The sequence below is a fragment of the Apis dorsata genome, unplaced genomic scaffold (genome assembly GCF_000469605.1).
Source record: "Apis dorsata unplaced genomic scaffold, Apis dorsata 1.3 scaffold_463, whole genome shotgun sequence".
Classification (NCBI taxonomy): Eukaryota; Metazoa; Arthropoda; class Insecta; order Hymenoptera; family Apidae; genus Apis; species Apis dorsata.
Genome location: NW_006263703.1, coordinates 15,432 through 27,879, shown reverse-complemented (window position 1 = coordinate 27,879; position 12,448 = coordinate 15,432). Strand labels below are relative to the sequence as shown.

The following is a 12,448-nucleotide window of genomic DNA, read 5'->3' as shown; positions in this document are numbered from 1 at the left end:
AATTCAAGGCTGTGAACTCGTTCTTTGTGAGTAAAAAAAAAAAAAAAAACAATGGAACCGATTTATTTAATTAGAGCTTGAACCCCAGGTGAATAATCGAAGATCAAAATTTATAAATATTGCGGAAACTGAACGAAGTATAGAATCATCTCATCTCTTTCGTTTCGTCATAATTTCGACAGAAATCTTAACGAGAGTATCTCGAAGAAGTACAATCGCTAAATACATAATTTTCTGGTCCCGAGAAAGGCCGTTTCCATGATTGTCTCGTTTCTTCTCACGTACGTCAGTGTTAGAACGTTTCGTCACATTGAGATTACGAGAGGATCCGTAATCCTCTTGTCCTCTTATCTCGGTAATTCGGAGACTGCGGTCGAAAAGAGGCGATGCACAAGTCGATTCGCGATTAATTAACATCTTTTGACGAAGAGAAGACTTTCCGTTTCACGGGGAATCATAAAAATGATGCAACGATACCTCCTGGCGATCCTTCAATTTTTTGACCTGGCTCTCTCTTTCTTAAGCTTTCACGTATTTATCTAGATACGTACAATATAACATTGTACCAAGTAAGTTTATTTATGTAGTAAAAAGTTGGAAGGTTTGTTTTTTTTTCCCTTCTCCTGTTTTTCTCCTTCGTTTGTTGCTTGATTGAGGATCCAACGCGAGGGAGAAAGTAAGCATGTTTGTTCGGTTGCAAATTATTTGCGTAGGAGTAGTGTGAACCGTCAATCTTTAACCGTGCACGAAATGTCTTTGCATTCGCGTGACGATTGTTTGCCATTGGAAAGAAGAGATGTATATTTAACTTTGGTCTATTATTTTCGTAATACTTGTAATACAGAAGAACTTCATTTGTACAGGGTGTTAATTTATTTCAATGGGATACTTTTAAAGGGACGATTTTAGAAATCGAAATAAACATGAAAATTGGAATATAAATATGGTTGAAGTTTTTATTGGTATTTATTGGATAGTAAAAATAATAATATTATAAAAATTATTCAATAATTAGCCTTCAACCGATATTTTTGTACATCAACTTTTATGTTTCCATAAATATATTAATCAAATAGCAATACTTCTAAATTCTTATTAGCAGCTCATGTTATAATTATAATTTTCTATTTATAAAATAAATGAAGAAGCTGTGTTCTTATAGTTAATCCATATGAATTTCTATAAAAAGAATATAGAAATATTTATATTCTATGATTATTAATGACTTTAGAAGTATCCCATATTTTTATAACACTTATTTATATTTATGTATTTATAAGAAACATTTTCTGATATTGAGAAAATGTTGTTTCTATTACAAGGATATGAGTTTTGGGTATTTCTAATTGACAATGTATTTAATATGTATATAAATATTAAAAAACAAGCAACTGTGTAACCAAATCATTTGTCAAGTCATATGATGTAATCAAATTGTTTATGCGTGTAATTGAAGTTCACCGATTTCTCTTACTATTTGTGAGTTAGATAAGTGGATTTATTTTTTTAAGTTATATAATATTAATTTATTGCATTTTTATTTTTATTTTGATAGAATAATAATTTATAATTGAAAACTACAAAAGAATTTAATAAGTTCATTTTTCTGTTTTTTAGATTATTTAATAGATAAGAAGGATGTTTTAATAACGTTAAAGAAATGGAAATTTTAAGATTTGCAGAGAAATAGCTTGACAAATTTCATTTTAACAAAGTGTCTCAATGTCGGAGTTCTATCTCTTTGAAATTTTTAGTATTACATTCTCTGTAAAATAGAGGTGATATTTTTATTTTAAAAAACTGATATTTTTATACAATCATCAAATTTCTTATTCTATAAGTATAAAACAATAATATAATATCCATGATATAATTAACTTATAATTTAATAATTTTTTATTATTAGGTAATCAATTTTGTGGAATAGCCCAGGATACTTAAAGAAACACATTCTTGAAAAACTACTAGAAAAATTGAATGTTCTAACATCAATAAAAAAAAATAAATCATATTGTATACAGATCATATACAATACAACAATTTAATTTCTTCAGAAATATATTTTATTATAAAACATCAAAGGCACAATACTTTCAAAGCAATGATTGTCAAATAAAGAAAATAAAATATTATCAGTGCTTCTAGTTTTACTATTAAAGGATTCTATCTTTTTTAACAGATTTTAATTTTTTTAATAATTTTAATTAAGAAAAAAAACTAAACGTACGCATATTCCTAAACAGATTAAGAATATGAAATTTCAAAAAAAAGAAAAGAAGAAAAATCGATACAATTCGTGACTTGAAAGGGTAAAAAGTATGATGTTAAGGACACCGAGAAGAAGGAAGTTGCAACAAAGGGAAACTCGCTTTCAATGAAGATAAAATTACGAATACTTGGCTAGATCCTTGGATGCTTTCCACCATCGGTATCGCGATTTACCGATGGCTGGTCGACGGTGAAACCGAATCGTGATGTGCTCATAGCGCTGATAGCGTTCTGACCTAGCGATTCTTCTCGTAGAAATATCCACATGGCAACGTTCCTCGTCCCTCTGTCGGGCAAAGAGTTCGAGAAGTCAACAGGCGAATCGTGCTTCATCGAGGTGAAAGGTGAAAGTCGATTAATGCTTTTGCACACCAAGATTGCTATTTCTTTTCCCTCTCTTTCGATTAATGAAAACAATTTTTAAGATTTTTCTATCCCCAATTTGGATTTATTATCTATTTATTTGTCTACGGATGTAAGATATCTTTTGGTATCAATGTAACATAAACGATCATAAATGAACATTTTTTCGTTTTTTTATTTTTTAGGAAATAAATTCAATCAATATTCTGAATAAAAATGCTAGTTATACAGTGTGATATTGTGAATTGCAGATTGTTATATTCATAAAAGTTCCAGTAGAAGAAAGAAAAGTTTGAAAAGATTCTTATTAATGTATTCGTTTTTGAGATATCTTAGAATTCTAAAGGCAAAAATGAATAAGAAGATACGAAAATTGATTAATCAGTTCGTAACTTATTAAGTTATAAGCAATTTATTAGATTGTTGTTTAGATAAAGCGAGACAAAGATAAATTTCATCCTATCTAGATGTAAATTGCTTATATAATATATTTTTTTAAAATTGCATGAATAAGAAAATTATGTTGAAATACCATTTTTATTTTTAAATTAAATCAGATTGACATATGAAGTTATAACGTTTTATTATATCTAATTATAAGATGTATTTTCTGCAATCATATGCAATCAGTTGAAAAGTATCTAAGTTTTTCATGAAATTATTTACATTATACATATAATCTATTAATTACAATTTGATTTGCTTAGATCTGTATGAAGTAATTTAAAAAAGCTAGTTATTCTTAAAAGATTATATAAAATATTTATTAAAATTTGAACAATTGATAACAGCTGGGCTTTAAAACTAGAGTTTAGAATAAGATCTGCAATTATTCTGCCCAAATTATTTGCATACTTAAAATATTAAAGTAGTGATATATAAATTAAAATATAATTATATTTGTTATTATGTAATATTAAAATACAATTCATGTGAAAGAAATTGAACATTAAGATAGCTTTAATTTAATAAGTCATTAAACAGAGAATTTTTATGCATAATAATGAAATTATACAACTTTCGAGATTCGATTATCGAGAAAATCATGAATCATATATTATTAAATATCATTGGCAACAAAATATACAAATTGAGAAAGAACGATTTTAAAGACGATTTTAAATTCAATCATATATGATACAATTTATTGATTTGTTGTATAATCACATAAAACCATACCATACAAGACGAAATATTAAAAAGAAAAAATGGAAGAGAAATACAATGTATTTATAATAATCAAATGCCTGGGAATGTTCCAGTTTGCAAATATGAATTTAATGAATTAGAAATTAATGAAGTGCATTGCACAAATAAGACTGCGATTAAATTAAAATAGAGCGTGATTTTCTGGCTGATTTATCATCATAAGTAAGTACAATAGACACAAAGAAAACTTCAAATTTTCTATATATTCCATACAAAATTAGTTAATTAATAGTTCTATCTCGATGTTGCTCATTATTGTCAATTATTTATCATTTTTTTTGGAAACTATTCAACTGTATATTTTTATCAGTTTATCAAAATAATTATTGTTTTCATTAACAGTGATTGATATCAGGATAAAAAGAAAAAAGGAAAAAGAAGAAAATGAAGAACTCTAGAGAAAGTTTCTGCCGATATATTAATTGAGAATTCGATTAATGGATTTCATTGTCAGATACAGATGGGCAGAGTTTATTTCCTGTGTCTTTCCCGGAAGAATATTTCGGAGATTTATGAGTGGCTTCCCTGAGACTTCTTTTATGTCACACTTATTATCGGGTTAATGGGATATTTTATCGGCCTTTCTCTTTTAACGCGTAAACTTAATTCCTTACGATCGTGAAAGATTGAAAATTGACGAGGACTCGTTTAATGTTTACGGGCATATCCTGACCTCGTGGAAATCATATTGTGGGAAAAAAGTATTGATCATTCAAGAAAATCTTCATACGTTTCAAATTTGTTAAATTGATCATAAAAAATAGTTATATTATCAAAAATAATAATAATTCTGTTTTATATATATGAAACATGAATGAATATATAGAGTATATATTTTTTGATAATGTTCTTAATCACATTTTAAAGTTTTTTGTGTTTCTTTTAATATGATAATATTCAATCTAGAATCAGATCTAATTTATTTTTCCTAATGATTATGCAAAAAAAATTATAAGTTTTTTCAGACTTATAATTTTCAAAATGATAAATATTGCTAAAGAGAAATAGTGTTTAACTTTAAGTATTTTTAATTGCCTTTCAAAATATTCAAATTGCTCTGATTAAAAAACATTGATATAGAATATAATGAATTATGTAGAATATTAATATATTCGTAAAATATTTTGAAGAATCGATTATAAAGAAATACAAAAGTTGATATACAAGAATCTCAATTAAGGCTTATAACTTTATAAATAAACTATAAAGAGTTTCTCTATACTAATTTTTGTTTTTATTTTTACAATCGATCCTTAAATTAAATAAATTTAATTTCGCATGAATATATTTGTACATGAAATAATCTTTTTATTAGCATATGCAAATTTATATTTGCTTAAATGAAATCTTTAAAGTTATTAGTTTTATGATTCTCTTAAATATATTCTTTTAATTTATAATGATAAAATAGAATAATTTATAATGATAAAGAATAAAATTTTTTATCATAAAATGTTCAAGTTTTAATGTTTTATTATAATATTGTGAAAAATATTCTCAAATGAAATTGTATTAAAAAATTAAAAAATGATAGAAATTTTAGAGAGTTGATTTCACGTATTTAAAAATATTTTCTGTTGAAAAATTAATTACTCTATGTATAATCGATTGTTCTTTACATATACACAAATTTTTGTTAAAATCAACATTATTTCTTCAAATTAGATTTCTTTACAAGATAATGTATGAAGATTTTTGTGATTGATTGTATATTGTTTTAATTTTATTTATATTATATTTATATTAATTTAATTTTCCTTATAAAATATTTGCAATCGATAAATTAATAATTAATTCATTTAATTTGTAATGATATAATATATAATGTAATGTATAATATATAATATAAATAGAAGTAACTGAAGAATACAATAGAGTTTCTCAATAAAAATCTATTTAGTTTTGTTTGTTTTGTAACGATATTATATCAAAAAGATATCGATCTCTCTAATTTGTACTATTATCAATAGATTCAATATTGACATTGATCCTAATTTTAATTATAATGATATTTTTTTGAATACTGAATATTTCCACCACGAGATTAGGAAAGAATAGGAATAAAACACAGTGATAGATGTGTAAAAAAAATAGAGATAATATTTAATTTTTCTCTAATTCTCTGATTCGAAATGGAGACAGGTTAATGTCGAGAGACTTAACATAATTGTCGCAGAAAATTCGCGAAATTTAAATCGTTTGGCTAGCTAAAGTAGTCATTTGCGGGAAGAAGGATTGAGCAAGTGTAACGTGCACTTGAGATGCTGCGGTTTTAGTTTAACGTTTTTGCATCTTGATTTTTCGACTAGATGCGGCATCTTAATAATAAGAATACTTGTTCATTATTTGAATTTCGTAATAAGCAACACGTTAAATAGTGACTAGAAATATTACACGATGTAATATTTCTTAACTGTGTTGATTTGTAAGATGAAATTCGATTATGTCAAGGCAAGTCTGTCTCACATTTTTTGCATATTTTTTCGTGGTTATAAAATCATATTCAAAGGCTTGTTAACTTTGCATTTACTTTTGTTTGAAAAAGAAACGTTTGAATTGTTTCGTTTTTTGCATTTAAAGAAAACAAACATCAGTCGTAATTTTGCTTTTGTATGGTTCACATAATCTTGTTTTTTTATAATTTATTCGTGAGAATCTTCGAAAAATCAATTCTAAAGAAAATTAAAATAAAAATTGCTACAAATATGTTTGTTTTCTTGACAATAATTCATCACGTGGATATTGCATTGAAAGTGAAACTCTTTGAAAATTTTTACCTATTTTTGTTAATGAGAAATAATTTTCGTATTCCAAAGCTGCAAATCTATTTGAGAGTAGAACTTTCATAGAATTATTTTCAAGAATTTTTAGGGATTAAAAGTTTATTGTCGTGAATAATCATTCTCAACATAGCATTCATTTTTAAAAAAAAAAACTCGTACAAACCTTTAACAAAACAAAAAGATACAATTAGAAAGAGTGAAAACAAGTTAGAAGTTTTGACAATTAGATATCTATTTCTATAACATGTTTTCTAAAACATGTTATCAGGAATGAAAATTTCATCCTGTCGCGCTCACACTTGAATCGTGCTAACGAGAAAAGATGAAAGAAGAAATGAGAAGATCGTTCATAGATGCGAGAGATCTTCTAGTGAAAACTAGCAGTTACGTCCTATAGGTCTGGGTTACGAGGACATCGATTGCCTTACGCGTCTCGTGAAACGTAGTGGTGCGATTGTGTGCCTGCGCGCGGACACAAATCGTTCTTCGTGGTTTCTACTTCGCAATGTCAGTTGTAGGCGGAGATGGTCGACCTTTTCCCTCAAAAATTAATATCGTGGAACAATTTGTAATCGATCTAATTTTACTAATATAATATAAATTATAAGATACATTAAAAATAAGATAAATAATAAAATAAATTATAATTATTCATTGGTTAATAATGATTAGATTTTTCTGCAACAAGATAAATCTGCTTTATTATTCAAATATCATAATGTATACTTTACTTTTTGTAGATTCGAATTTTCCATAAATGTATGGAAAATGTATGGAAAATATATTTGCAGTGATAATGATTTATATATCTATCATTGTATAATGATAATGGAAAGTTTTAATGATTTATTTGAATCGAGTTATTCGACTTTTAACTTAATTTCAATATAACAAATCTAAAAATTCTTTATAGAGTGATAATGATTTGTCACTAGTCAATAATAATAATGCTTTATTTCCGGACAAAGTTCTTTGGTATTAACTAAAAAAGTACAATACAAATAGCATAATTCGAAATGTTAACAGAAAATTGTTGTAAAAGAGATTCATCAGATAAATTTCGATAATGGTTACTCACAAATAGACATAACCTATAAAAGAATAATGAAATAATTAATATTGATTAAAAAAATTGCACGTAAGATAAGATTATAAATATTCTTTCTATTTTTTGTAATTTTTGTAAAAAAGAAACAAAAAAACTTACTTTAAAACTTTATTTTTTCGAAAAATATTTTAAGCATTTTTTTAAAAGACAATAGGACCTGTTTCTCGATCGATTATTTTCTCGATAAATTGCAACAACATTCTCTAATTTAATCGAGTGTCGTAATTCGAAGATTGTCTGCAACATTCAGAGGGAACTCTGCTCCCACGTTCGGCAGTGTCCTATTGGTCAAATAGTTGAATCGTCGAAGTATTGCCAACCAATTAGATACATTTTTATAAATGAATTTATTACGAAACTGAATCTAAGAGTGTAATACTGATTGGCTGATTCTTAGAAACTAGTTAGTCGAAAATACGATATGGAAGAATTCGAAGAGTGAGGGAAATTGTTAGAAAAGGCAATCGAGAATAATTAATTAAGCTTTTACGATCGATGGATACGGTAAGGAAGATTGATTTTTACTAAAAAGAAGCGAGAAATCGGCCTCCTTGCGACCTTCGCAATGGAGAAAGCAGAGAAGATTCGATTCGCCAAAAGCATTCGGCAACGATATTAGAAGATGTTTCCCTTGTTTCGTCGTAATTAAATAAAATTACATGCCCAATTACGATGATATTTCGAAAGATTACCTCTTCCCCCCTTTTCGAATCATTTCTCGTTTCATTTTTTGGAAAAACTTTCCCTTTCATCGTTCTCAATAATATATGACTTTCTCTATGGACGAGACGTTTTAAAGGATTTTTGCTGCGGGCAAGGAATAACGAAGTTTAAACGAAGATTGCGGCATCAACGAAATTATGTAATTTTATTGGACAACGAACGGTGCAAACAAATATTTCTTCAATCTATTGCTCTTAGCGGAGGATGTCAGAGGTCGCGGAATACGAATAACAGTCAAGGTATGCGTGCAACAGCACGAGTGTGACGCGCATGCGCATGCGCATGCTCTTTACGCCGAATCATCGCGATCGAAGCGCGGTTTTCTTTAAATTTGAATTCGGTGCGAGCAAACAGAACTTCAACAAGATTTTCAAATAATATTAAAATATTCTATTCCAGCATCTTTTTATTTTTAAATAATAATACAAATTTTAATTTTTCTGGTATATTTCAATAATTATAATTATATTTTTTGGTCTATTTCAATATTAAATGAGATATTATTAACTAAGAAAGATAGAGTTAAAAATTTCCACGATATAACACAATTACTGTTAAAATTTGTGATAAAATTTGTGTAAATCTTTTTAAAATTTTAATATTTCGTAAGCATTCATTAGATATCAAAAGACACATTAAAATGTCAAAAGTTTTATTCTAAAAGAACAAGTTTTAGAAAATTTCAGCAATAATTTTTAGTTAATTCTGAGTACATTGAACTAACGATTAGCATAGAAACGTTGTATATACACACACGTAAATGTATGCACATCGTACGCTTTCTTCTGGATACGATGACCAAAATGAGCCGGCTTCGTTTTGTCTTTCCTATCCTATACTTTCGCTCCCACTCTTACTCTCACTTGTATTCTCACTCTCGCGCTCGTATTCTCACGCTTACTCATCTTTGTCCAATCATTTAACCGATCGTCACAATCGATCTCGCCTTCTTTCATTTTACAAACATTACGCCTAGTTGTCTATTGACGAATATAATTTGCATATCAGACTCCGAAAATCAAAACAAATCGTCCATCGAGTTTCACTTTTATTGCGAGTTATTCGAATTATTTTATTCATCGCACAGCATGATAAATCTTTCGAATCGATCGCGATAATTCCTCGAAGATAAGATTAAACGATCGATCACTTTCTCCCATTTTCGATTCATCGCGAACACTGATTTGTCATTCGAATTGTCTGTCGATTTCGATTTCGAATTCTTCAAATTTCTGATTTCATGACAGCTTTCCGATTAAAGTTCTATGGCGCGAAATTTGAATTTATCAATGTTACAATACAAATTTTCTTTTATACGACTTTGTTTATCAATCAATGATCTTCATAGAAATAAAATAATAGAAACAAAGTGTGGTATTGATATATATACATTATATTGTGTCGATGTACTATATAATATTATATCCATGTATATGCACTTTTATTTACAACTTAAAAAACGATATTATCCAATTATCCAATCAGACATTTAGGATCTGTTAAGAAGGCGTTTACCGTGTAATGATATTCAATACAAACGAGTAATTATTAAAAGAAAGGAGTCATTCGAAGATTCTGAATCTTTTGTCGTAAAGAATTTCTACAGGTAATGCACGAATCAGGCTCCAGTCACGATCGATCATTCTGCACACGGAACGTCGCTTTCTTCTCCGTGGCATAATGAATTCGTATTCCTCCAACTTTAATGCGTTTTCCATCGTGTGAAGTTAGATTCACTGAATGCTCATAAAAAAAAAAAAAAACTTGTTCATGTTTTATTACCGCAACAAATAATCGATCTTTATCTTATAATTAGTGAATTTGTAAATTCGCGTACGTATTTGTCAACGTATTTTGTTGCTTTCTCTTTACAACTTATTTATTGGAGGATGATAGAATCGATGAATGAAAACTTTTTTTGAGAAAAATATTTTAATAAAAACAAAAAATTTGCAAAAGGAAATACGTAGATCACTCTCTTTCTTCCTTTGAACACGAGCACAATTTTTATTGACGCAAGAATGGAATAAAGAATAGAATCAAATTTTGGAAAAAAAAAGATTTTTGTGCGTGAGACAAAGTTGAGATAATCAATTTGAAGCGAAATTTTTTAAATAGGAATACGATCTTTATCAATTATCGGCGAGATTTAATACGAATAACAATAAATCAATTTTTTTTTCGAGAAGGAAAGATTCAAGAGGAAATTGGTGAACGAGATTTTTTAAATAGAAACATGATAGAATAATTTAAAAACTCTCATCTTTTTTTAAACGAGAGTAGATTAAATTTAAAAAAGATCTCGTAGAAGAAACATATGGTTCAAACAAGATTGATACGTTCAAGAAATCCTTTAAACCAATTACAATACAAACGAGATTAGATCAAATTCAAAGAAACGCAGATACAACGAACGATGTCAAAATGTTAAAATATCCTGAAAATGAAATTGCTTCGATAAACGACACGAATTACTTTACAATATACAAACGAAGATTAAAAAAAGAAAAAAGATTTTAATCAAAAAGAAACGTGAATCATATCAATGACAATATTTAAAAGAAACTCACTCGTCTCACTTTTCCTTAATTGCAAGATACAAACGAAATAGGATTCAAGAAATGAAAATTACAAGGATAATTTTCCAAAAGACTCGTCTTCCGAAAATTCATTAAGATAGATCAATTTTCGTTTTAATTGATAACCGAGACACAACACGCGAGAAAAGATGAAACTTAAAGGTTTTCTTTAAAAGGAAACGCGTGGTACGCGAACAAGGTTGAGACACTCACCTCGGAGCGAAATCCTTTTGACGGGAGACGAACACGTTGCCGATCTTCCCTCGCGATTCCTCCGGAAGATTTGCTTCGTGTGCAAGGCTTGTGAGAAAGGTGAGAGTGAATAGCTGGGAGCATCTTCATTCAAGCTTTATATAGGTATTGTACCCCCTTTCCTGGCCGCCTTGTGGAAAGAGCATGCCATCACCGTGGTCCGCCGTAATTGTACCGTCAACAGGAGCAACCAGGGGGCCAGATGTACGCGTTCGCAACGAAACACGATGTTACGTTGCGTATAAAATATATATAAATATCCTATGTATATATATAACGGATCTCACGGATAATATAATTCGCTTCGATAATTGAAATGTGACGAACCATCTCCCTTCCCCTTTTTCCTCATCCACGTGAATAACCGATTAACTCTCGAATCCAATTTTTTTTTTTCAGCCCCGGTTTCCTCGAATCGATTTGCGAAAGGGGGACGACAATGCGGTCCGACGATTGCGCGATTCGTCCAAGTCGAGCAGTTCATTCGTTGCGCGTGGACTTTTATAAAGAATCATTTTATAAGAATCATAGAATAACAATTGTCGGCCGATTACTCGCTTTTTTTTTTTTACGAGCGTGCGTGTATATCGCGAAACGAACAATTAAAAAAGGATAGAGATTGTAAAATTGGAAAAAATGTTTTCATTCTCATTCCGTTAAATTAAATCGAAACGAATTATTTACGATTATTTCGCAAGCGTTTGCGAGACTACGAGATTGTTTAATGATGTATGTTCGTTTCGTGGGAATGATTTTTGTTAATCATCTGTTTTTTTGGTTTCTTTTTATTTTTAAATTCTGATAAATCAGGGTTTTTTTGGATAATCGTTGATCGTTGGTGAAAATTCATTTTGTCCGAAGATAATTTTTATTCTCAATGCAATGATTATGTTATTAGAGAGAAACTATTAAAAGTTATACTTATAGAAAATTTTTAATTCAAGGATTAAATATGAATTTTGAAAAGTCGAATATCTTATTTTTTTTTTGAATAATCGTTTCAAAGATTTCGTTAAAATGATTTTCGTTTATATGTAAAAATCATCGTTGTAATTGTGTTATTTTTATTATAGCTTTCTAAGATAGCTAGCTAAGATATGCTCATAAGATTTTAAAATCTCAAAACTTTTAAGATTTATTGAAATCGTTATATAATCGCGAGA

The 12,448-nt window shown here is 28.5% G+C and overlaps 1 protein-coding gene and 1 long non-coding RNA gene across 2 annotated transcripts in view; one reads left to right on the top strand and one right to left on the bottom strand.

Moving 5' to 3' along the window:
• LOC102674840 overlaps nt 1–11,369 on the bottom strand; it is a 16,735-nt gene extending 5,366 nt beyond the window's left edge. The window contains exon 1 of the mRNA XM_006619913.2: nt 11,247–11,369. Coding sequence (XP_006619976.2) covers nt 11,247–11,369 — 123 coding nt within the window. The remainder of the gene's footprint in view (nt 1–11,246) is intronic.
• Nucleotides 1,606–2,007, top strand: LOC116186137. The gene is made up of 2 exons (XR_004151085.1): nt 1,606–1,778; nt 1,907–2,007. It is a non-coding gene; the product is annotated as an uncharacterized LOC116186137 (long non-coding RNA).
• Nucleotides 11,370–12,448: the final 1,079 nt, after the last annotated feature.